Source organism: Apteryx mantelli, chromosome 1 (assembly GCF_036417845.1).
Source record: "Apteryx mantelli isolate bAptMan1 chromosome 1, bAptMan1.hap1, whole genome shotgun sequence".
Taxonomy (NCBI): Eukaryota; Metazoa; Chordata; class Aves; order Apterygiformes; family Apterygidae; genus Apteryx; species Apteryx mantelli.
Window position 1 is genome coordinate 138,238,419 of NC_089978.1, and position 26,958 is coordinate 138,265,376.

Consider the following 26,958-nt stretch of genomic DNA (forward strand, 5'->3'; position numbering starts at 1 on the left):
CAGTCATTTTGAGATACAGTCTCTCTGCCCACAAGCTGCTCCCCAAAGATGCATACTGTACAGGGCACATCATAGATCACAGGTACTCTCAGAGGGCAGTTACCTACATGGGTCACATCAGCATGTTTGCTGTGTGAGGGACACATCTTTCCTATTCTAGGCACAGCCAGGACTCTCAGAAGTGTGTGTTAGTCCTGTGTTGTTCAGTGCAATGTTTAGTCTTGCCATAGTGAGGAAAAACTACTAAATGCAGTAGATTGGGAAATGGAAGAATAGCATGTGCTTAGATGCACTGTGTGTTGAGTTCGTAACAATGGTACCTGCTTTACAGAGTGTTGCTAACACAAGCCAATAAAATGCTATTTGCAGTGCACAAAGTGTACCTGAATCAAAATTGCTGCTGGAAATACTGGTGTAAGTTATTTTCTGGGTGTCTTGTTATCTTCCTACTTATTCAGTAAAATACTGTGTGTTTTAGACACTTAGCAATTGTTATAGAACAGTTAGTGAAGCAGATAACAGATATTTCATCTGCAGATGTGCTCCTTGACCTCTCTAGCTTGCAGTATTTCAGCAGAATTAGGCAATGGGCTACTTATCCTTAATATCATGCCTGGATGTCATTGATACATGACTGAATTTAGCCAGCATGATTTCTGCTTTTGAAAATTGGATTTCTCTTGTCCTTTCCAATTTTCTTTATGTCAACAAAACAGTAACTATCACGTATCAAACTACAACTTTTCCTAGTTTAGCCTATTCTTTTGGGAAATGGCCATATCTACATAGCTATACTGGGTTCATTAAAGAGGCAGCTCTGGATCATGTATTTGTGGATCAGTAAATGAAGAGACCTCATACTGGCTCTGCATGAGGAGTGCGGCTGTGTCTGCTCAGTGGTGTGCTGTGTGGTGATTGCCAGTGGCAGTTTAGCAGTCTCTGCACTACCTCTGAGCTGATATTCAAAATCTGAAGTCCAGGAAACCCTTAAGAAAGCAAGGTTAGAGATCAAAACTGGCCTTTTAAAAGTAAGCTAATATCAACATATGCTTTTAGAAACATTTTTTTTGCATTTTTTATAGATTGGCTAAACAGTAATGCCTATAGTTTCTTTCTCAGTTCAATAATTTGGCAATTTCTAATGTGGAAATGAGGCAAAAAAGTACATTTTTAGTTATGTTAAAGTATATATATACAGCCATGTCACTGAAACTGTATAGCATCTCCAGCCATAGGGAGTTGAAATTTAATGGCAAAATCACCCTGTTCCCCTAAATACAGCCTCCTTATATCTCCGTCTGCATGTGCTTATTAGAGACACGGAGTTTGTTAACTTCATTTCCCAAGATTCAGTATGGGCTCAGCATGCTCCAGGATAAAGCTACAGGGACTAGGAAAAAGCAAACCAAAAAAACTCCAAAGAACCCTCCTCACTCTCCCAGAAAACCCGTATGGGTGAACCTTGCCTTCCTTTGGTGTTAATTACACTTCTCTTGTCCCATGACCCTCCCCATTCTTCAGCAGTTGAAGCAGCAGAAAAGGAAACACTGGCTTTTTCTTTTGTTCTGAATGGCACTTCCTTAAAATGGAAAGCAGGCAGAGCTTAACTGGTAAACAGTTTTAGCCAAGGAAGCTTTTCAGAGACTTATTGTGTATCCATATGCAGCCATATATGACCATGTGTATGCTTATATACATGCCCATTTTCTCTTCAGAAGGTACTCAGCCACTTATCTCTGTCTGTGGGTCCTTTTGTGAAGGGGCCATTGAGGTTAACCGGGTGGAAATCATGTTTTTATGTCAGCCATATCACAGCTGAAAGTGGAGGAGACAACTCACCAACTAGAGAAGTGAGGTTGGAGGAACATGGTTCCATCCAGTAACTGAGCTGAGTAACTTAGTTAATACAATAAAGACCACTTCTCTGTACTTCTCTTGTTGCGGTTTAGACTTGACAGATAGTCTCATAGATAAAGAGGTTCCTGCCCCTTCCTCCCCTGAGACATGGTGGCTGGGAAATCTGGTATTTTCTGCTTTTTAGATTTTGAGGATTTCCAAATATTTTTATAAAGATTTTCATTGGAATATGAAAACAGTATGTGATTGAAGCATAAATTACCTAACATGGCAACTATAGGGGATGGAATTGTTATGGGAATGGGAGAATCCACTGTGAGAAATAAGTATTTTAATTTTTAATTTGCTGAATATTTGTGTGAAAACTATCCTAAATCAAACAAGTGATGTTTTTTTCTTGGCTCAAGTGCAGGTAGGATGGTGGAAACAGGACTGCAAAGAATGACCCTTCCAACAAAGGGGTCCTCAGAGAGCAGCTCTGTGATAGAATCCAGCTCTGCACCACACCACCTGCGTGCCTGAACTACCATGCTGAGTGGTGGGTAAGCAGGGAGACGTCTTTGTTCTTTTTCTATATTGAATTGTGCTGCTTTTCATGCCTATATAGCTGCTGCCCAGATATACGAAATGCTTTGGTTTTATGCCTTGAGTGTCTTTGTATCTTTTGTCCATGTATCTTTGGCTGAGCATGAACACAGTGCACTTAGTCAAGGACACACTTTCCTAGGACTGCTTTTGCATTGTGAGTACCCTGGTTCACTCGGTTAGTCCCTTTAACAGAGGCACTGTGACAGGAGTGTGAAAAACACAAGCTTGGCAAGGGTGTATCTAAACTGAAGGGATTTTGCTCATAACACACTCAGCTATAATTCTATGAACCACTTTAAATCAAACCTCCTCACTTGTTTGCTCTTTCCTTGTAAGCAGGGATTGCTCCTCAGTTCTGCAACCTCCCATGACTTTCTGGATTCGATGAACTTCATGCAGTCCCGCTGTGGCCCTAGGGCAGCTTCCTGATGCTTAGCTGCTTGAATCTGCTACTTGATGAAGCCTCCAAACTCCCTCCAGCTCCAGCTGCTGCCAGGGAAGGGGTTTCCCTGCCTCCTTCACCAAGCCCCACCTGACCAAAGCACAGGAGCTGAAATATGAAAATAGAAGGGCAGCCCTCTTCCATGCTGCTCAGTAACAAAACATATAGCTCCGTCTCAATAAACTGAGAACAAACAGCCCCTCCAGCCCAGCTTACTGAAAACCCCTTTCTTCTCAAATAATAGTTTAGATTCTGGTTTCTGCCATTGAAATTTTTGCATTACACTTCCACATTCTTACTTTGGTGACTACAGGTCAGTGAAGGAACTGCAAGTATGTTTCAGATGAGTCTTGATGAGTAGGGACACTGAGATGTATTGTCTACAATGTACTTTCATGTCAGAATGTGAGACAGTTTCCTGCATGATTGCATTTTTCACTGGCCTTAGCTACAACATTTAGAAAGTAGCAATTATTTGGTTAAACAAGCAAACAAAAAATTCCTGTGTGCAAGCATGACATCACTGTCACTTTATTAAGGAATTCACAGAGCTTTCTCCATCCTGCAAATACAGGAGAGAGCCATGACATGACCATGGTAACATTTGAAGTAGAAGTGATTCTGCCTCACAGTGTTCAAAGGAGATTGTGAGACTCTAATCCTTGGAGTCACACAAACCCCAGGGTCCCAAGGAAGACATCAGAAGAGGTCTGGTTATGTTCACTATTTGCTAGTCACTACTCTACTGCACCGGTACCATCAGCTGCTGGTGCTTGCTGTCACATTTCAGTGCAGGAAAAAACTTCTTGCATGATTTTCTTCACTGATAACTATCCTGTAAAAACAGGTCAATCTGCTCTGTTCTCATTTCCTATAGGTCACTGCAAGATGCAGTTGCTGCTTGGTCAAATCCAATGACAGTGCAGAAATAGTTGGTCATCTTTCCTGCTATTTTAAATCTGAACAGGGAGAGAAATTCAGATTTAGTTGCATTCCTGATTCAGCTTGATGAAAAGAGACTGTTGCAAGACAATCAATATCACTTCCATGAAAGACAGAGAGGTATTGGGCCTTGCTACTAAGGCATGTCATTGACAGTGGAACTGGAGGCTGCTTTACAGGAGACTCCCCCTCCCATTCCTTAATTTTCTTCCCCAATCCTCAACAAAGATATCTGGGCTAAGCTTTCGCATCCAAAGACCTTCCCTTCTCTGATACCCTCCATTTATAGGTGCTGAGATCAGACAGTCTCTCCTATCTGTCTGATATATCCTTTCCCTCCCCACTGGAAGTCCATCTAGGCAGATGCCTCCTTGCCCAGCAGAAATACAGCTCAGATGTGTCCCTTCCTGATTCTACATGCCAGTATTCCTGTGTAACCCACTCCCGTGCTCCCTTGAACAGTCACAGGGCAGTAGTGGGGCATCTGAATCTCAAGGAATTACGTTGCTACAACTCACAGTCCATGATTTTGTTTGTACTCCCTGGCAGGCTCTGTTGTTTGCCTTGGAGTCTTTGTGACTGTTTCCAGATGTTCGTCATAGCAACTTGCCGAAGTAAGCTTATATGTCTGTGCGGTGTTTTGTACCGTTTGTCCACTTCCATTTCCTCTCTGCCAGAATACTTGAGACCAAGTAAATAGTAATGACATTTTGATTTTGAAATAAGATACTCCTAGAAAGGAAATGAACTGTAGCAACACATTCAAATTACATTTTCTTCAGCAGAGGTGCACAGAAAGCTTAGTGCTAAATATCCAATGGAAAATAAATGGTGTGAATCCAACCACACCATAGCTTTCCACAGCTTCAAAGACTGAATTCTTCTATTTAGAAAACCTCTTACTAATCTCATCCCACTTCCTGGGGGTCTTAGCAATGGACTAACTAGAAGACTATACCCACAGTACTGTTAAAGCATTGCAGTTATCCAGATATGACTCGCTAGCTGGAGATTTTCTTTTTGTGATTGTGATGGGAAGGCTTTTTCAGTTTTGTTCAAATCATTCTCTGACAAAAATATCTGTTTGATTTTCTTGGTCTTGGTTTGTGTGTTAAATGCATTTAAAACAGAAGTGAGGTAGGAGGAGAGTTTACTCCTTCCCTTGAGAGAGTGCCTGAGGAGAGAAGCTTCCACATGCAAGACTTCAAGCCCCAAGAGGTATCTTATTGTGAAGGTCTGCCACCTTACAGAGTTGCTTCTGTGTGTATTACTGGCAGTGGTTTATAGGCCCCCAAAGGCATATAACATGAGAAGACACAACTCTAACTCATAACCCTTTGGCATAAAAGTCAAGCAATCCTATAAGCAGCCCCATGAATTTAGATTTCAGCAGTTCTTCCCTGTTGCTGATGATCACCAGGTCTGAATCCATTTCCTTACATTCTTGGCGGTAGGTGTCCCAGTCTTTTATGTCCCTGCTCTGAGAAAAGAAGTAGCATTTTTCCTGTTTCTTATCCAACCTGAGGGGCAGCCTGCAAGAGGGAAGAACAGGGGTGGAAAAATACATGTTCCTCCTAATGAAAGTATCCCATTATAAAAGAAAGATAAGAAAGTAATTTAGAGTCAAAAAATGACCTGTTCAGTTCTTCTCATAATTGTCACTGGACTAGCAGGAATCCCTGCCGTTCTCTGTAGTTAATTTCAGCCCAAGAGTCACTAGGGATGAGCCAGAGCAGTAAAATCACAGATAACATAATGTAGCCTTTTGAGCCTTTGCTTGGGAAGTAAAGAGAAAAGGTTGGGGGAAAGCAGCTTTCAGTTTTCAAGCCGCTTGTTTGCGTGCTGCCAAATATGGCAATACTGATGTTGCTGGCAGAAAGAACATTTCTCTCCATTGCCAGGCAGCATACTGGGAAGAACAGAGAATGAGACCTGCAAAGAGCAATATGGTACAGTGAAAAAGAGACTATGTGATAGTTCAGCTGCTTATCCAACAGCTCCTAAATAGCAAAAGGGAATTACACTTAGTTAAAATGGTAAGAATAGAGTGGAATTTGAGAAAGCAGTATGAGCACATTGACCCATCATACTCACTGTAATGCTGTGATACCAAAGAGAATGTTATATTCTTGTCCACATATATGTGTTCACCTCAGTCATTGGTTCCTCTGCACTAGCATGGGGGGGAGCTAATCAGTTCTCCCTCCTCTTGAAGCAATAATGCAGTGCTGACGAAGCACTAGTTTTAAAGATGAAAATGTGGAAAGCCCCTGCTTGGCTTTGAGCGCTCATCATGTGATTGTACAGAATAAGGTATTTTATTTCTGAGATGTCAGGCTTTTTTTTGTTTTTTTTTTTCCTGAACGGAATCTAGAATATCCCTAAAAAAGCAATCTGAAAACTGGGTTTTGAATGATGGATGATTACATACCTAGTGTCTCTTCAGAGATGGTGGAGAATGTTTCTGAGTGGGGTGGGCTGCTTGTGTTTGGAAGGGCTGGAAATAAGATGACAATTTCTGCTGTGAATGGTTGACCATTTTACTGTATCTGTCAAAGTTCTCTAGATACCCTGCAGCAGATGAGACGCCCCCACAAACAATACCTACTCCTCATTTTTCTGGTTCTCCCCCCCCCCCCAAAAAAAAAAAATCCAACCATGGTAACATACTATGGATCATATTTCCAAAGAGCCTGATTTCCAAGTAGCCACAAATGTGGTGTATTGTGTATTCAGTAAGAAACAGTAGGCATCCATGAGAGATCAGTGCTCATGCCAACCTGTTCTTGGCTAAACATGCTTCTACTCAACTAGGAGCTGCTGTCACTGTTTGCTCCTACCCCACATCCAAATGGGGTGAGATACTCAGGCAGACCAAACCCATGTGCCATCTGAAAGCTGATCTAACACTGTTGCTCCCCTAGACCAGAATGAAACAACAGTGTTCAATACATGTTTTAATACAGATATCAAGGCTAAAATATACTTGATTTACCTCTTTCCTCTGACATAGTGCCTATGGGAGATTCTTGTTCCACAGGAGGCTTCTGACTCCTTAAAACTGAAAAATATAAGACTCCAGTCTGTGAATGTGACTTTAGAATATTAATGGAAATGCTCAACAGGAGGGAGCTGTCTCTGCTTATTGACCATTATGAGAGCAAGCATCCAAAAAGGGGACTGTAGCCAAATTTTTATTGACCAAAATCCTAGGGAGCATTTGTATCTTGACTGAAGATCTTGTCAGAAGATAACACTGGAGAAAGGTATTTATTTCCCCAAGATACAAGGAATACTAGCAAGGTAAAGGTTTTATGGAAAGAGAATACTTTTTACTCGACTAACTTTTACTTCTTGTGAGAATCAACCTGATCATCTTTTAATATGTGGGGAATTTTTTTACCAACTCCATCTCAGAGAAGTCTTCACAGCCAAAATGGGGTAACTTTTAGCCCTATGGCAGTCACAAAGCAAAAAAAATATACGCTGGTTTCATAAAACATATCACTTCTCCCCAAATATCTTGATTCAGTTATGTCTGAAAATAGAACATGATGGTTTAAGAAATATTACTACCAAAAATGTCTAGAACAGACAATATTTCAAAGGACTCTCAGAGATTCCAAACTGAACAGTGACTTAAATGAATCCTAATTTCAGTATAAAGAATTAATCAACTCCTTCACCAAGCCTAGAGCCAGACAGTGATCCCAGACAGTGATCATCAGTGAGTGAAGGGAAATAAATGAGATATATTTGCTTGGTAACCTCATTTTTCACTCCTACCTTTGCATTACTAATTGAATTAGTAAAATACTAAGATGTTGTCATCCTTGGTACAGTACTAAACTGGACTGATTTTTAAACCAGTCTTTGCAAGGAATGGAGAAGAAAGTGCACAGGAACACTGTCCTGTTACGTTTTCTGCCTGAGGAGGTTTTGTCAGCAAGTGATTCCACTCTGAAAATGTTTTGATTCCACTAATCAACAAACCTATTTCATACATGCAGGAAAAGCAACATGTTGATTTTACTGATATAGTGTGGCTAGCACCAAGACTGGGAAGTGTAGAGAGAAGTTTTAGTGGCAGAATGGAAGCTTGTAGAAAGGAAGTTGATGACCAGGAATTCTAAGGCGGCTATTCCTGAAATGGTCCCAGAACCCCATGCAGGACTGGAGGGAGAAGTGGTAAGGCTTTTGGCTGAGAAGATGGGGTAAGGAGCCCAGTTTATGATTCTTCAGGAATTTGGGGCACATCTGATGCAGAGTGCCCAAACAGGACACTTCGTCTTAACCAGGAACAGACTTAATGAAAAGGGAGCCAAGGTGCTGGACTTAAAATCTGGAAGACATATAGTAATTTTTAAAATGAAGAAGCGGAAGCAGACAGGGGCTGAAGAGCAGTATAGCATGATGTTTCCATGTCAGATGTATCCTCAAGAAAAGGAAAGGTCAGAGAGTGAGAATAAAGTAGCAAATGGAAAACAGACTGTCATTTTAATAGAGTGTTAAGAAGGAAACCTAAGCTATGGAACAGCTGCTTCTACACTTTTACCAGAAATCTGACAATTAAGATGGGAAGACCTGGAATGTCCAACCTTAGACTAAGACACTCAGGGCTCAGGTGCCTAGAAATGGCTGTCTGGTGCCATCTGAGGTGCCCTCAGGTATCAGATATCTGCATGAGTCTGGAAGATATCACACAGGACCTACAACAGATCTGTGGCCTTCTAGATTTGCATCCTGAAGCCAGACAGAATGTTCTAATGCTTTGCAAATGGCCCTGGCCACCTGTGATTCCGTAACTGAATAGCACCCAAACATGCTAGGTATGCTGGGAAGTGGATAAGAGGGAGGGAGTCCTCATAGTTCCAGAATACAAAAGGTACAGGGAAGATGGAGTGCTAACGGGTAGAAGAGGGGAACTACATAAAGGAGAAGAAGCTTATTAAAAGGAAGCTAAATAGGACTGCTAAGAGAAAAGGAAATCCTTATAGGCAGAGGATATCTTACTCAAGAATATCATACTGGCCACACATGGTTAATACAAGCCACTTACTAAAAAAGGGTTAAGAACAGGTAAAAGAAAGCTGACAGAGCTATCAGAAACAGATCATTAGGAATAAGAAGGTATCTTTCCAAAGATGTAGTCATCAAATGAAAAAAATAGAAAGTAACAGAAATCTTGGGGGATTAAAGATTAAATATATAAAAAAACAATTAGACAAAAGAAAACTTAAGAAGCAAAAGGCATCAGAATTACCACTAAACCTGTCTTCAAACATATTAAGAGCAAGATGCCTTGCTGGAGGTCTATAAGCCAGTGGATGATCAGGGTATCCAGGAAGCACTCAGAAGATAAGGCCATAGCAGAGAAGCCAAAGCAATCCTTCACATCAGCGCTGACTAAGAACTGGGTAGATCTGCTATTTTAGGACACTGAATTACTAATGCTGTTTTGTAACCCCTCTCTTAAAACTGCCTTTGCCCCCCTGGACTGGAAGATAACACATCTTACGTGAATTAAAAATAAATAAATAAACAAGGTTCCAGAGGAGATTTGTGAACTTCAGGCCTCGTAGCTGTACCAGGGAACATAGTGGGAACTATAATGAAACATGGAGTTGGTGAACAACTGAATAAATATGACCAAGCTGGAACATTCAGTAGGGCTTTTGTACAGGAAGACTTTCCTACAACTTCTTTGAGTTCTCTGGAGGGATGAAATAGCACGTGAATAAGGGTGATTTGTCTGGGTTTCAAATGGCTTTTGACAAAGTCCTTCAGCAAAGGCAAATGAGCCATGGGAAAGGGGGAAGGTCCTGGCATGGATAAATAATTGGTTAAAAACTAGGGAACAGAGAGAAGGATTCAGTCATCAGTTCTTGTGATAGAAGAAAGTCACCAATGGAATTTCCCAGGGGCCTGTGATGGGATCTGCTACTCAGCTGGTTTCTAAACAGTCTGGAACAGGGTGTGCAGCGCTGTGAGGATTTGCTGATTACATATGGATATCCAGGGTGCCAAATACAAAAGCAGATTGCCCAGAATTCCATAATTCTTTGGCAGGCTGAGCAGCTGGGCAACATAATAGTAGATGAGGTTCAGTGGAGACAAATATACATTGAGGTACATGCATAGAAGTTGGCATCAGCAGTCCCACCTTCACATATAAAATGATGGGCTCTGAGATGACCTGACAGTGGGTTCTTTGGATCCAGGAAAAAATCACTTCAGTGCTCCATAATGGTCAAAAAAAAATCAAGTAACATGTTAAGAATCATTCAGAAATAGACAAAAATCACAATGTTCAGTCTGCCACTTGAATGCTGCATGCAGTTCTGCTATCCTTGTTTCAAAGAGCATATGGGAAAAGGTTCAGAGGAGGGAAGCAAGGAATAACTGGGTAGACTAGGTCTCTTCAGTCTAGAAAAGAGATGACCAAGAAGAGGCTGTGCATAAAATCCTGAGTGTAATGGAGACCTTTGATAGGATTCAGCCTCTTACTCTCTCTTCCAGTGAGCAATAAATGAAACTAATAGGAGGCCAGCTCAGTACAAACAGAAGCAGCTAGTTCTTCATGTGATGTGTAGCAGAACCATAAACCCCCTTGCCAAGAGATGTTGTGGAAACTAAGGATATATTTGGACTCAAGGGAAGATTGGACAATTTTGTAGAAGAGGAATCCACTGAGAGTAAGTTAGTAGAAACACATCCATCTCAGGAAATCCCTGAGTCATTGGACATATGTGACAGTATTAGGAGAAGTATCATATATGCCTATCCTCTTCTTACTCATCTCTAGCTGTTCACTCATGCCCAGCGTTGGAGACAGGGTGCTGGGCTAGGTGGTTGCTTGGTCTGGCCCAGAACAGCCTTCTGCTCTTATGCCAGTGAAACCAACAGATATTTAGTTGCATATAAACAGCACAACTGCCCCCTGCTCTGGCTAAATAAAGCAGACATCCATACCTTCTTGCCTCCCATATGTCTTTTTTATCAATATACTTGGGAAAAATAAGGAATGGAATCCTCTCTTTTCATTGTTTAAATTCAGAACAATTTAGCAAATAGCTAAAAACTCACAATGCACCTTGTAGCTAGCTATAGCACTTGTGTCTAGGGATATAACTTTCACTTATATAGAACCTAAAAACAAGCAAAAAACCCCCACAGAATAAAGAAGAACAACTCAAGTGCAAAAAAACCCATCTGAAATGATAAGAAATGATAAACACATGGCAGCAACTGATGTAATTTATTGATTGTGTTCAACTGTGCCACAGTAAAATACTTGTCCATTGCATGTAAACTTTTACTGTTATAGACAGTAAAAAAACCTGTTTTATCTTCAGTTCAGCGCAGACAATAACAGAGGAGACACGGGTGCCAGCACACACAGACATACAGTACATGGCATTTTAAATATTAAACAGAAGCGGAGGAAAATGTGTAATGTTGTCTGGTTGTCTTTTCCAATTTACACCTGCATGTGAGTGGTAGGAATGGCTACAATACAGAGGCAGAACTGAAAACTACAGATCATACTAAATTTGAAGGGATTACCAGTAACAACAAAATGGTGAGAGCAGTGAGAACTACTCTAGCATCTGAAAGTAGGAAATACAGTGTACAGAAGAAAGTACATGGGGAAAGAAGGAAGGGGAGGGACACATAAAAAGGGGGTAAAAAGTGAGGAACATGATGCCGCAATTTTATAAAACATTCAAAGTCATCCTGATACACAGCATTGAGCCCCTTCAATCCTATCACCAGAGTTAACATCCTCTATTAGCTTGAATGCATTCTTCTGGCTTATGGAATGAATTTCATTCCTTTGAAAATATTGCGTTCCAAGGAATCCAGTGTCAAAGAGAGAATAGCAAACTGGAGGAAAAAGGACAGAAGACAGTATTTTGGCTCCTTGATATGATATGTATACTCACTGGAAGCTATAGTGCACAGACACATAAATGCACACAGGAAAAGAGATGATAAGAGTCTTCCAGAAAGGCACAAATAGAGAAATGGAAAAATGCTATTAAAAATGGTATAAAAGCTGTAAGTAGGAGTACATTGATTTAAATTATAAAGCAAATTATAAAGCAAATTATAAAGAAAATTTTAATCGGTAACATCTATTGTAGCTGCAAGGCAATTTAGTGGAGTAATCTGTTAAAAGAGGTGATGGAAACAGTGTTTCTCGAAGCAGTAGAAACTCAAAATAGATGGCAAGGGAGCACACTTCATACAGAAGAAAGGCACAGGATGGCAAGAAATAGGTACTACTATTTCTGTCAAAGAGTTAGGAAAGTTAAAAAAAGGGAAGGAAAAAGAATGGAACAGAGATAAGGTATACAATGTCTATTATTTTGGGATGCAATTTATGCAGGTTTAGCAAAAATGGTGCAAAAGTTTATGGAACAATTTCTACTGCTTTTAAGCAAGATAAAGTTTAGGTCAGAATTTTGCAAAATCATTTATACTAAATCAAACTAAATCTGACCATGAAACTTTGTATGCTAGATTTATTAAAAGAGTAGTGTGTACAGACAAGACAGAGAAGAAAAAATCCACAAGTAATGCCTGCTACTCTCCATAAGAAGAATGAGGCTATGCATAACACTGCTTCAAATGACAAAAGGATGGGGGGGAATTGGTGCTCCACAGCACCAATCAAAACCACAGGGGATTTGGTGCTCCACAGCACTTCCTCTCTCTCTCAAAACGTGTGGGAGGGAGGTTGAAGAACACAAAGCTCAGGACAGACAGATTGACCTACCTGGAACATCAGTGTCCTTCTGTAGTCTGGGCCTGTTTAATTCAGCCATATTCAAGTCAGCATACGTGAGATTTTCTGAGATTCTTCTCCCTCCCTCTCCTCCCTTTTTGTTCCCTTTTGCTGTGAAAATGGTACTGTAGCCTGAGAATGACTCATAGTTCATTCACCTCTCTCCCCTCAAGAGGGAAGTTCTTACTTCTTTCTGTTTTGTCAGACAGAAACTAGCAATGAGAGGGGAAGCCTTGTTGTTATTGACCTTTTGACGGCAGCTTGTTAAATGTAAGGTTGTGGCACTGATGCGGTCACCTTTATAGTGAAGTGAATCAAGCATTATTAGTCTTTTTGGTTTCCAAATATCTCCCCCTGTATTTTGAAAGGGTAGACCTTATTACTTAAAATAGGAAGAAAAAAAACCTACAGTGATTCAGAATTCAGGACCAGGAAGCAGGGTAAAGTGCTGAAAATGCCAGATTTAGTTTTTGCCCTGAAGGTAAATAGATCTGCCTGGAGAAGCCTCTTCTTTTCATTAAAGTTCAAAAGAGGATGAATGTGGGACTGTGGAACTCACTAATACTGGCCTTGCCTACTTGGCTACACTGTGAATGAGAAGGAATGTGATATATTCCCATAAGAATTTAAAGGGGAAATTATTTAATAAGAATTAAGATCATGTTACTAATCACAAATAGTGATCTCGTTAATACATATTTTATTTGGGATACAGCTCTGGATGTCTAGAGACATGAATTCTCTTTGTGAGCTTGCCTTCAAGGCAAATGATTTTTTCTGTCCATGCTTCAGTTTCAGTTACGATTATTAATAGCTAATAAATGTTCACCAGTCTGATGAGGAAGGAATCCACTCTGTGTGGTGAGTTATCCTCCTAACTGCTCTGTTTCATGATGCTTTCTTTTAAGTCCAAGGGAGTTTTTACATGGTGTACTAATTATTGTCAAAATAAACACAGACTGTGCCTTGTGGAAAGTTGGGAGAGAATGTGTTGAAAAGTGCCATCATGAAACTTGAAATTTGGATGAGTCAGTATGGTGGCAAAGAGCACAGGTATCATCATATTTGCTCTCCTCATTCTTGTGAATGCATTAAAAAATAGCACCAAAATTGTTCAGGTTTTGTAAAACTGTTATTTCATAAAATTAATATATGACAGGAAAAATGATTTTGGTGGCATTTGTGCCAGAGTGAGATGTCAGCAAGGAATGTCTGCTTGTCCATGATATGTAGGATGAAATTTTGTGATGATCTTCATAGACAAAATGTGACTCAGCTGGAGAACTCACACGAAATAGTGCTCTGCATCAGCAATTAACACAGAGATAATCTGTATTTTTAACAGTTGTGGATGTCATTAATAAAAGTATATGAAGGGAGTTGCCTTACAATAATCTGTTCACTGATCACTGAGTGGTACTCGTGGAGATGCACATCTGACTTGCAGTGAATGTCATTAAGATTGAAGCCTTCCTAACAAACAGAGTTAGACCTATAGCAGAGCTATCACAGGAGAAGATTTTTGGAAAGGCAAGGAATCAAACTGACTAGATCATTAACGGCTGCTCTTGGTGAGGATCAGCTTTTCACTAAAACTCTGTGAGGCAAATACGGGGAAGTGACAGTAGCTTATATGATAACAGGAACGGAATAAAATATAAAAATGCGCAAATCTGTAATCCTCCCCATCTCAATGTACAGATGAGAGGTTGCATCAAACACAATATGCCCTTTCATAAAAAAGGAAGTACTGATGAGGCCTTGACCCATCCTGATCTCATCTCGAACTCCATTCAGATCCATTCCGACCTTCATTTTGGGATATAAAATGAGGAAGTAAAGATGTGAAGGCAGGTTGTGCCAGTTTAAGAAGAGGGAGTTAAGACTTATTGCACATGAGTATATGTCATGAAAAACTAAGACTTATTCTGGGAATCTGGTTCTTGCAAAGACTATTAAAGACAGACCTTGAAGAGGAGGATGAAAGGCATAGTGCAAAGAGAGAGATCTGTTTTCATGACAGGCTGGCACACAGCTGCAAGTCTGGAAAGGTTATTGAACCAAGCAGGAAGCAGTGAGAAAGAACACTGTTAATTACTTCTTGCGGTTTGGCCTTTTCTTCCCTATGTGCTCTACTTGTGTAATGCATTCTACTTTTGCACTGTAATCTTTTTTGCCCTCTTTGCCTTTTAAGGAGTTTCCCTGTTTTACTTGGGTCTATGTCCCTGCAGCTGAAGAGCTTGCACTGGTTGTATACGGTCTGTTAATATGATCTATCAACATAGAAAAACTGCTTCAATTAATGTGGGTGCTCTTCAGAGAAAGAAGGAATTTTGTGAAATAGAAAAGGGAGAAATAGTTTTAACTGATTCTTAATTTTGTTCTCCTCTCCTGTCAGCCATGCTCTCAGGAGGTCTGAATCTACTACAGTTGCAATGGCAACTTGCAAAACAGGAAGTCAAAAAGTAGCCAGGCCATGTTACACCATTCGCAGTTGGCTGTGCCATGCTATAAAGCTATTCTAGCTCTTCTGTGGACCATCTCAGTATACATCATCAATATAGTGAAACTAAGTAGCTTGCTCTTTGGCCATGAAATCTTTCAGTCAGTTGTCTCTCGGTGTCCTGAAATACTTAGCCTGCTTTCTGTGAATTCATTCACGTACATGACTTTTTGTGTTGAGCTACCAGTATCAATGTGCAAATGAGTACATGAGTGGGAAGTCATGCAGAATAACCAAGCCAAGACTCCATGTGACCTCCATTCCTAAGTTTGATTTGCCTCATTATTCAGGTGCTCCTTGTCCCCTCAAGTCACAAGCTTGTGTCACCTGTTTAAGAAACACATGAAAAATTTCAAACCTTAAATGGATGCAAGAAATATGGATGTAGTGTTTTCTCTTTTGTTTCTTCTCTCTTTTTACTTAGGAAGTGTTATTTAGAAACTCAAAAATGGTGGGAAATTCCTTGCAGGGCAGACACTTTCGAACTCTTGCCTTGCAAGAAGAAATATAATGGTATGTAAAAAGGAGGATTTTTGTTAAAAGAATGAGATAGATTGGAAGGGTTTTGCAAAGATATTATTCTTGTGCTTCCTGACACATACAATAGATCTGTTTCATGTCTTTATGGAATATTTTTTGCTCAGTTCATGCCTCTCAAAACTTCCAGAGGAACTCTAAGTTAAATATCTTGTTTAGCCATATATTACTGCTATCACACTATGCAGTAACTCTCCCATTAGGTTAAAATGAAGTTTTTGACTTTCATAGTAGAACACTGTGAGTGGATAATAAAAAGACTGCGTTCTGGATGATAGTCTGCCCCAAGCCATACTATAAAACAAAACAAAACAAAACACAACATCCTTTACCATGCATGGTCCAGAAGTTTTTTCACCTCCTTTCCGCTTTAACATTTTATATAAAAAGATCTTCTTTTAACTGAAATGTTTCTACTGAAAAAAGAACTTTTGAGAAAAAGGAAGAAAAAGATAAGAAAGGAAAATTGTGCTTTTCACAATAAAATATCAACAATTTTTTATAATAAAACATTCTATGCAAATGGGTCTTGGTTTGTGAAGAACATTTTGATGGATTTTTGGGGTAGTCCTATCCTGCTTTGTATAAAATCATGACAGTGTTGAAGTTGGAGCAACACTGAATTTAATTTCAGAATCACAAGTCCTCAGAAGTCACATTGCAATAAAATATCCATGTAGCATTAGAAAGGAAAACAGAAAAAAAACCCAGCGTGATAGACTAACCATATATTTAATCCCAAGGCCTAGGATTCTTGAAGGGTTCTGTAGCTTTACATTTTGACCATGTATCAGATCTAAGATTTAATAAACACCCAGACATTGCCTCATTATTACATGACAATCAGCAGGTAAATTCTATGCCAATGACTGCAAGACCCTTCTCTTTTGAAGTTGCTGGATATGGCAGGACTATTTTTAGAATCAAATGCATTATTTGGATTAGCAATTAAAATGTTTGAATAAGTAAGGAGTCTAGTTTTCTACACTGACCTAATTACAGGGAGTATGTATGTAGCTTGAGACTAGATTACTGAAATGTCAGTGAGTAAATACAGGGTAGTAGCCTATCTACGGAAGCTCTGGATTTTTTTTTTTTTTTTTACATCAGCAGCTATTAAAGAGATGCCCTTGTAGTCCTGTTTTTACTGCACTATAGTACATTGCTTTTCTGATTTCAGAACGAACTATACTAGAAAATATTTTTTATGAAACTAAAATAAATGCCAATGCGTGTTGAAGCTATTTCTGCCAAAGGGACAGAATTTTCTATTACATAAATATCTTCGAATGGCCTGATGGTCCCAGGACCATCAGATCTGGAATACCCTGCTACCAGATGGTAACTGTAGGGACTTCTTCAGCTGGTTGGTGATCTGTGCTGATATTCTGTCCTTTACATCCAAAGCTCAGAGGACAAGATAAGCCAAGCAAACACCAGCTGTGTGAGAGAAAGAAGAAGAAGTGAAGACATCTCTTTGGTGGTTGATGACTCAGACCCATGCACTGCAGCCAAACGAAGGTTTGTGGCAGCCCTCAGATCTGATAGTGAGAGGTTTTCAGAAATATTGTGACAGGCAGCCCGCTCTGGAATAATAATGTCTCTGATTAAACCTCTCTCATTTTTCTGCAGTTCCTGGGGATGAAAGGAAAGAGGGAAAAATAAAATTACATGTTCTGTTTTTGATTAAGGTGGGAACCACTAAACCCCTGGGATAAACTGCAAGTTTTGAATGTCTTTTTGTCAATTTTCTTGCTGTCTGGATACATAACTTGTCATCTTGGAGAAAGTCAGGACTTGGGTCTCTAATTTGACAGCAGGGAAGTTCTCTGAGAGAGGAGTGGAAGATGGAATTTTGATCCTTTCTCAAGTTTAAGATTTTTTTTCCCCAGATTTATCTGTAAAGTGAGTAGGTATCAGCCTGATTCACTGAAATGCAGTTAGGTAGATAAAAGCCAGAAAGGTATGTTTGTGGATCTTCTGGCTTATCCTAACTCCTTTTCTGTACACATCACCTGAGGGACCTTCAGCACTATTTTCTTGCCTTGTGATAACCTTGTGTCAAAAATGCCCTCCCAACAGTATCACCTGTTAAGCGTGATAACATTACCAAGATGCAAGAGCTTTTTTTCTGCTAGTTCAGGGCTAACTGATGACTAAATTACTGTTGGACAGTTGTTTGCAATTGCAGCCCAAGAGAAAGGACTTCATAATTCACGTCGTCTCTTTCAGTTCCTATAGCTGTGGATAAGCTCTGAGTAGCTGGTGTCATCCGAGGTGCTAGGTGCTGGCTCTGTCTCTCAAGTGTGTTTTACTCTCAGAACCTCCAAGCTGACTCTATTTCCCCAACCACAAACTTCTCAGAAGGGGACACTTACTTACATTAATTGTTTTAATTGCAACTACTTGATCTGCCTCCTTGGCTGCTTTCTCTGCAGTTTTGATGGTCTCATTGTCCCAGTTAAGAAGGTCCATGGCCATTATTCCTTCCATTGTACTGGAGAGGTAAGGGACAATGTGGAAGCGGAGAACACAAACAGTGAGAAGATGAGGAAAGCAGAAAAAAGAAAGGAAGGGAAAAAAAAGATAAAGGAAAAGAGGCTGGTAAGGTATCACGGTTGATAAATTCCTGCAACAAGGGAGTTTAGCTTAACAGATCCAGGTATGTGACCGTATCTTCCCTATCAATCAGCAACATCTTATTTTCATTATTTTTTCTGTTTATCATTCTTCATAGCTACATTTAACTCTGCTACCCTGAGAAACATTTTTGGTTCAGGACTCACTCTGAGGCCTCCTGCTTGAGTACATGCGCAATATACAGAATGTCAGGGTAGCCCATACAACTGGAGATGTTGTTACGGGGGTAGTAGAAGAGGAATGTGAGGCACATCTCATTCATGGTGCTTGGCCCACCCTGCAAAGACACAATGATGACTCAGAGGTCTACTGAGACACAATGAGCAGAAATATTCTTCTCATTGTGTCCCTCCTCTCCTGTGTGGTGAAAAACATGTATCTATTTGTTTGTCTAGGAGTTAGATACATAGAAAATAAACAGATCCTCCCAATGGTCTGATAAACAGGCTGCTCTGTAGTCTCTATAATCTAAACCTACTTATTCTTTCCTTCAGGGAGACTACCATATTTATATTTCAATCTACAGGATCCCCAAATCTGAAACTTTGCAAAGTCCAACTAAAACAGCCAGAGAATTATCTGAAAGCTACATCCAGATAAGCATTTGTCAGTTGATCCTTATTTTTGGAATGAGGCCAGCCAAATCAAGCAGTATCACTCTCTGTGGATACAAACTCTGGAATCCTCTTCAGGTTGAATCACAGTATCTTGTGCATATCTTTAATTGCAATTGCATTGTTAACTCCTCTGCATGGCATTTTCTCTAAAATAAGTCAGTGTGAGGCCTAGTTTAACAATAGTTGTTCATGTGCTACATTCTGCAAAAGAGCATAATTAAACAGATGGCTGGGATCTGAACAAGAAGAACTGAAAATAATGTCTTTACATTTTGAGAAGTCCAAATCAGATTTGACTTAGGTCAGCTTCTGTATTTGACCTCAGCCTGTCCACTAAATCCAGATGTTCAGCCAGTGCAGCTGCAAGTTTCACTATTTGCACTTGAATCTTTAGACAAGAGCTAGCTTATATAGTATTAGATGTAAGATTGCCTTGGGGTCTGTTCACAAGCCTGTAGGAAGAGCTTCCTGGAGAGCTGCTCTCCAGCTATGGAGCAACCGTGGGAGGCATGCCTCAGGATGTGTTTGACTGACCCAAGAAGTTTTTGCCAGTGCTGTGTTTGGCTGAGGAACAGAGACCTGTCTGCCTAAAAGATTTTAACGGGGATAAACTAATTTTAAATGCAATGGATAATTTGTAGGTAGAAAAGCAAACTTACAAAAGTAATCCCTGACCGATCCAGTGTCTGAAAGGTACATTCCACCAGGATCTCATCCCCCTAGGGAACACAGTAGGTCACACTGTCAGAGCTGTACAGACAAAGCACACAAAACTACTTCCTACATGTGGAACCAGGAAACTATGTGAAAACAATAGGCCAAAATCTAAAACAGATTGAAGGAAAGAATGTGTCAATGTGTTCCGCTATCTCTGACACTAACCATTTCCCCAATCTGCCAGCCCACAGCTATATCCCAGAGGAGGAACATACTGGTTTGATTGTGAGGATTTCCTTCATTTCCCGAATCTCCTGCAGTGTGAAATCATACTTATTGTCCTCACAGATGATCCCCAGCTGCTCACCATTCCTGGTAAAGATGAAGAAGGGGAGAAAGTTATAGTGTTTGCATGAAGGGGTATGGAATAACTGGTTCCTGGAAGAAATAAACAGAAACCAGAAAAATCTACTCCAGGTCAGTCCCAAAGCACACACTTCAAAATTCACGCCCACCCTCTTTGCCTTGGAATCCAAATCAGAACTTTTTATATTGCACTAATCATTGTGCCTTGAATCTTTGGCCTTTTGGATGACAGTCTAGGATTCCAGAAGTAAGAACTCTAATACTCGCATTACATCCCTCCCCCAAAAGACTCTCGAACTCTAGCACAGAGTGGAGTTGGGAGGCCCTTGAGGCTCTCCTTTGCAGGTGCACATGTATCAGGTATAAATTCGTCCTTCCCACTTCTATACAGTGCTTTGTGATACTGTTCCTGAGGTAGTCTCAGGCTTGAGCACCACCTCTGCAATCTCTGTTACAGGTCCTTAGATCTTCCTAGGTAGATCCACACTGCACACTGCAAAGAGCACCTAGGTCATCATCAGAGCAAGGCATCTAGCTCACAAACCCTTGTAGTACCCATGGAAAAGCCCTTCTAGTAGCTGTCACAGGCCCTGCTTGCTTGTGCTAGGCCAACTTTGTGACTCCTGGCAACTCTAAAGCTGGTGAACTGATGGGCTCACACCATTATTCAGCTATGTGTTTTAGCAAAATTGACTTGGGAGGAAGTCTGGCTTGAAGGCCAGACTTCACAAAAGTCTGCACTGGCATCTTCTACGCTGCTCTCTCAGGGATTGTCTGAAACTTTACCTCATGATCTGCATAGCATAAGGCAGTCTCTGGTCCCTCCAGCATTGCCCTGCCATATGGCTGAGGACTTCAATGCCTTTTCTTGAAAAGAATACTATAGGCATAGCATGGATTAGGCAAATTTCAGCAGTACCTGAATGACACAGTGGAGGTGATGGCAGAGAGATGGGGAACATCTCAGGGCACCAAGTCAAGAAACAAGATGCTATGTCATGTAACACACAGTTCATGTGTACCATGCGATTTGCCTGAAGAGCAGGAGCCAAAAACTATTACTATTGTGTGGAACAAAATAGCTTTACCTCCCTCACTCATACTGTCTGTGTGTGACTCTTGGCCCATGTTGGGCTATTCTGAAACTAAGCCCCTAAAAAGGAAACAGAGCTGTGTTACCAAGGCCCAGAGTTAAAGGCTCCAGAAAGAACACCATCCAGAGAAAAACTCTCAGCCAGAGTCTACCATAGAAAGGCCCTAAATTGCTAGAAGTAAGATCCCAGTCTGCTCTATGATGCCAAGGTCAACCTTCAAAGAGTTTGGAGGCTCCACTAACTGGGCAAGTGACTGAGAGCAACACAGACATTATATGTGCTACTAGAAAAATCCCTCCCCAAATAGCTACTCCAACCTCTGCCTAGGCCTGGATCATGTCTGTTCAGAAGGTATTTCAAACACTTGACATTCTGGTCTGGAGTCTGCTTGAGGTGGCTTCAGGACATGGTCCAAGGAAGGTAAAGTCTGTAAAAATCTTTTCCCAAATACATGCTCATGCTAAATAAATTGAACTGTCACTCTAGTCCTCTCTAGACAGACCTGAAGTGATTCCTGGTAAAGTGGCAGAATCTTCCATATTCTTCTGAAGCCCAAGAATACCCCTTTTGATTATATCACTCCCTGCTGGTTGGTGTATGCACCTGGAAGGTGCTAACTAGCAAGACATAGGAAAGACTCACTCCCCTTCTCTTGCTATCTTGCATAGCAGTCCAAGTGTCAGGCCCATTTGGGCTGGAGATCACTAGCATTGAAACTGAGAGATGATTTTGAAGCTAATAGATTTTATTGATGTGTCCTTTGCCCCTCTTCCAAGAAACAACCACAGATGCAAGCTATAATATGCTATTCCTGAGGAACACAGACAGGTATAGGGGACCACATATGGGGAAATGGGCATATTCACAATGCACCTTTTGAGTTACAAAATCCCCCTGTCTTTGGTCCAGTTATAGCAGGCCAAGTGTGTTTCCCGAGGTTCTTGAAACATTTTCCCTCCCTTTGGCATCTAACAGTTAGACTGCAGAGGCTGCTACTTTGCAGATGCCACTGGCCAGAGATGGGAAAATATTCATCAGAAAATTTTGCTATTTCTACTTTTCTGAGGTTGCCTTTGAAGGAGCTTCTAGTCTCTTGGCCTCATTCCTCAGCATGCCTGTGGACTGGCTAGAGAGGCATGCTCAAAGTGAGGCCAGTCCTAAGCCTGCAGCCCTGTGCATTGCCTAGTGTGCTGGAAGCCAATTGCCCATGCCAAATGCCATCCCCAAGAAGCACATCCAGGAGCAACAGAATGTGATCTGAGCTAAGACTTACTCATTCCTAAGAAGTGGTCTTGGCAAAGGCCAAGACACAGCAGGCCAGGGAACTGTCAGGCTGGCCTTTGGCAGACAATGAGGAATGGGGGGCGGGGGTCAGCATGTGTAAAGCATGTGTGAGTGTAGAGTGCCCATGGGTGTTTTAGGATACTTGTAAAAGTGCATCTACAGGGGCAGATGTGCCACTTTAGAACAATCTAGATTATTCTGAATGATATTTCATATGCGTGCTCAGAGGCCAAACTAGATAATATCTGCCCTGCTAGACTAAACTGCTCTGCATTGATTTTGGGAGCCAGGCACTCTCCTGTCTTTTGCAGCTTGCCTTCAATGCAGTTCAGGTTCCTTCTGTGGCTACATGATCAGTCCAATATGTGTGGAGTTTCTGCAAAGAGTCAGTATGTGAGGCAGTATATGAAACAGTGCAAGGGTTTGGGTATTTGATGTGACAGCACAGCCAAGTGGGGCCACATCTTGTGCAATATGTTGCAGGATTTGAGTTGTTCAAACCAAAAGTGTTCCTATGTGTGGAACAAGTGGACTGCCCAAGGGAGAGTCCCAGAGGACACTACAAGGGCCAGCCAATGCCAAAGTTTCCCCTTGCCATTGCAGATGGGATTCACATGACACCCTGGAGAGTGCACCAACAATGCAGTGCAGGTCAGCAGGGAATTTGATCTTGAAGGTATCACTGTAAGCACTCTAGGAGAGTGTAGCTGCAACCTCTCGGGCACCCATATTGCTTATTAAAATAGTGCCATGGATTGTTCTCTGGCTAAGTGACAGGTGACTAAGTGCCTGCCTCACTCTTACTGGCTGTGGTGTGATTCTTGTCTCATGCTGGGTTATTCTGAAACTAGAAACCTAATGAGGAGACAGGCCTCTTATCCACACCAGCGAGCACTTGGACCTGTGTGATGACTCTTTGGCCTAAGTTGCAATTATTTGTTATCTCTTGTTTATTTTCCAGTTCAAAGTGGCTGAAGTCGTGTTCAAATGCTATGCTGCAAGCCATACATTGCTGTTTTCATAGCTTGAAACTGAGAATATGTATTTCATGGGCTGGGGTGTGATCGGGGGTGCATAGGTGTGCTGAAGTCTTTAGTGTGGGAGGACTGTGGAGGAAGCCAAACCTGTCATAGTTTTGCCATTGCAGCCCATGTGAATGGGCACATGCAATCCCTAGGACTGTGTCTGCCTATCATCAGGCTGCATCTGGCTTGCAGGGCCAAGTTCATGTAAGGGCACCTTCTAGGAGTGACCAATGTGGATAAACAGCAGTCCAGTGCTTGAGCTTACTGCCTGGACCTGCTTTATTTAACTCTATAGGCACAGTCTTACTCTCCACTGAACTGACAGCTCTTTGTACTGCAATCCAGACAGTGCTGATTCCCAGCCAAAGTCTCCTACACTGACAGACAAATAGAGACTAGCCCAGGAACATGATCCTCAGCCATTCCAGCCCAGGAGGCAGGGACTGATCCCCAGAGTTTGCTTCTCTTACCGGTATTGGGCAGCTTTCACTCCTCTGCCAGACAGGTGGGTGTGAAGGAGGTATGCAAACACATGCAGCTCTGGAACTGGCATCCCATTCATCTGCAGTGCAAAATGCAGAAGGTCAGAGCCCGGCAGTCAGGGTTCAGCACTACATCTTAGGCCTGCCCATGGAATCCAAAGTCTGATGGACATGTCAGTAAATGTCAGCTTAATAATTTTTTTGAAAAAAAGTTCAGCCCATTCCCTCCAGTATCCCACCAGTTATTTAAAGGTTGCTGTAGAGTTCCTTTCTGAAAATTGTTTATCTTGCTCTAGGTACCCTGACATAGATGTCCAAGTTTATGATACCTCATGCTGGATACTGCACAGATATCTTGCCAGCAGTTGTTCAACATAAAAAAACAAAGTTAAGGTACGGAAGAGCTAATAAATTAAACTTGCAGACACCCTAACAAAACCAGAAGATACTGGAAAAAGGAAAAGCAGAAATCTTAAGACTGATCAGTGGGCCATTAAAGGAATCACCCATGAGTAACCTTGAAGCGGTGCAGAGAGAATCTTTGTAACTGATAAGAGGAAGAAAAGCAAGATTACCACAGGTCTCATAGGAAGGAACAAACTCATTATGTGGCGTTCAAGGGGGACTGTGGGACTGTGTAAAACTTATGGGATGTTTTAAGTGGATTGTGGGAACGTACAGAATTTGTTATGGGATAAAGATCAAAGGTGGGGAAAGAGAGGAACGAACATGGGAAAATGGAGAAAGGAGTAGAAGAAGCCAGTTGTTAGCTGACTGCTAATCAGTAAGCTTGTCTGGCCAACCGCTATGCCTGATTGCTGCAGTCTATACTATCTTCCTATTAAACTCTATTCCCAACTCTTTCCTGTGCAAGCGTGCTCTCTATTCTATGTATATGTGTGTTTGTGCCTGTGTATTTGGGGTGGAGTGGGGTGGTCCACCAGGAAACTTCAAGCTGGACTAGCTTACAAGTAGGAGGACACCAAAATCTGGAAAGACTCAAGGTTCAGGCCAGAGACTGCATGAAGAGTCCAGGGTCTGGGCACAGATTCTGGAAGGATTTGTGGTCTGGGCCAGAGGTCAGAGAGACCCACAGATATGAGTAAGTATGGGAGCTCAGTAAGTGAGTGTGTCTGCTCCACTAGTGAAATTTAAGCCTGATTAGCCACAGAAAAGGAACAGAATCGGACCGTTTGTGTTGTCCATGCTTATGTGGGCACTGTTGGGTGACCGTACTGCTCTCCTGTCTGTGTTGGTCTGGTTGTGGCTGGCTGAGACTGCTGTGTGTGTGTGTTGTGGGGCAGAGGGTGTCTGTGTCTTTGAAATTTGCCCCCAGCCTCAGCAGGGGATGGGCCTGGGAATGGAGAAAAGTGTCAGCCTCACATCTAGCAGGCCTGGAGGGGAGGGACCCCTGGGTCATGCAGGCCACCAGCCTGACTATCCTTAACAACCTCTTGGCTGTTTTTAGAGGGATGTTAAGTCTCTGCTCTAGAGATGCCTTCTTGACCTGAGAGCTGGCACCGCATCCTCCCAGCCTAACACCTGCCATCCCACACACCAATGGTAGGACAAGGGCTTCTTACATGTGGTGTAATAGACTCCCTTGGGGGTCTTGGGAAGTCTCTGCTTCCTTTGTTTTTTTTTCTCTTCCACTTAAATGGGGTGAATTGGTGTTTGTGCCGTGGTTCTGACATGACTACACAGCTCTATGCCAAACCTTCTGAACAGTCATATTGGAGTAGATATTCATTTTGCAAGATGTGGAAATGGGGGCTAAGATGGTACCCTGCACCAAACTGATTTTGGATGTGTCTAGAGCAAGATGAAAGTCCAAAGTGGGAAAGGTCAAGAAGGATTTCCCCACACTCACTTCATCAAACTGGCTAGTATTGCAAAGGCCATAAGATCTGTAGGATTCTGCTCCAGGAGGGATGAAATGTACAGGAAAAGTGAAGATGCCTGTTTGCAGAACCGCCACGTCATATTTCCGTAGCTCTGGCGTGTAGTAGATTCGTATCCCTGAGCTGTCGATCAAACCTTTAAAACAAATATGAACACTCCTTCAACAGCTGCTCCAGTAACATCTCTGGCTCACATGCTTCTCAGCTTTCCATTCATCCCGTGCATGTCTGAATCCTCATTTTTCCCAGCACCCAGACAGGTCCCCATCTCTACTTTCCTCAGCATCTAGATATTCCCTGCGTGACTATTAGCACCCTATACGTATCAGTTTGTCCTGTTCATATTTGCACTCTGAGTTGCCTGTACTTCCTGTTTTATATCTCCATCTTATCTCTGCCCTCTTCCTACCCTGAGCCTCCAGATAGGTCTTGTTGCTCTGACTCTGGATCCTTCCCTGTCCTTCTTCAGGGTCCTTCTTCAGGAGGGGATATTAGCTATTTATTAGAGCTGGGGCCTGAAGTAGCAGCACATATAGTTACTGTTTCCCAACTCGGTTGTGATCAGGCACAGATCTGCAGGGAGGTCTAAGCTCTCCTACCCTCAGTGGTATGATGCACTGTAATGCCATCTCAAAGTCATGCAAGGTGCAGGGTCTCACATCTTCCGGGACTGCATCTTCACTCACAGTGCATCTAGATCTAGTCCTGGTCATAGTCTTAGATAGTTCCCATAAAATCACGCCACACTTTTGTTTCCTCTTCCGTAAAATGATAACAAATACCATGGTGGCAGCCTTTGCAACCCATCATAGGAAGCGAGTGCTGAAGGTCACAGAAGAAGTGTATTACGTTCTCCAGGCTCCATCCTGACCCTTGATAAATCTACTTCTCCCTCAGCCACTCTGTCCCTTCCAACTCTGCTGCTCTTTTCCGTCATGTCCATGTTTCCCTGACATTCCCCTAACACTCCCACATACCCTCTAGTATCACAGCAGACAGATGTGCTCAGGTTTTCTATAACATGGCATGTCTAACCAGGTAGAACTGTCTGTGTTTTCAGAGTTAAAGTTCCTTGTTGAATGGGAGCCCCTGCCAGTTTTGTCTTACTATCCTGACGCTTGTGCTAAGCAATATATCCTAAGGAAGGATTCCATGCAGTAGCTGGTTTCTAATAGGTATGTAGGTGAGGTTTGAGATTTCAATCCTTAGGCTGTTCTTTGTCAAACAACTGC

The 26,958-nt window shown here is 41.7% G+C and overlaps 1 protein-coding gene across 1 annotated transcript in view; it reads right to left on the reverse strand.

Annotated features, from left to right (window-relative positions):
• The window catches only part of LOC106489549 (putative DBH-like monooxygenase protein 2), a 37,363-nt gene that overhangs the window by 1,434 nt on the left and 8,971 nt on the right, over positions 1 to 26,958 (reverse strand). Inside the window, exons 7-12 of the mRNA XM_067293803.1 lie at positions 25,696 to 25,862; positions 23,814 to 23,905; positions 19,850 to 19,946; positions 19,577 to 19,636; positions 18,447 to 18,577; positions 18,039 to 18,157 (exon numbers count right to left, since the gene is read on the reverse strand). Coding sequence (XP_067149904.1) covers positions 18,039 to 18,157; positions 18,447 to 18,577; positions 19,577 to 19,636; positions 19,850 to 19,946; positions 23,814 to 23,905; positions 25,696 to 25,862 — 666 coding nt within the window. The remainder of the gene's footprint in view (positions 1 to 18,038; positions 18,158 to 18,446; positions 18,578 to 19,576; positions 19,637 to 19,849; positions 19,947 to 23,813; positions 23,906 to 25,695; positions 25,863 to 26,958) is intronic.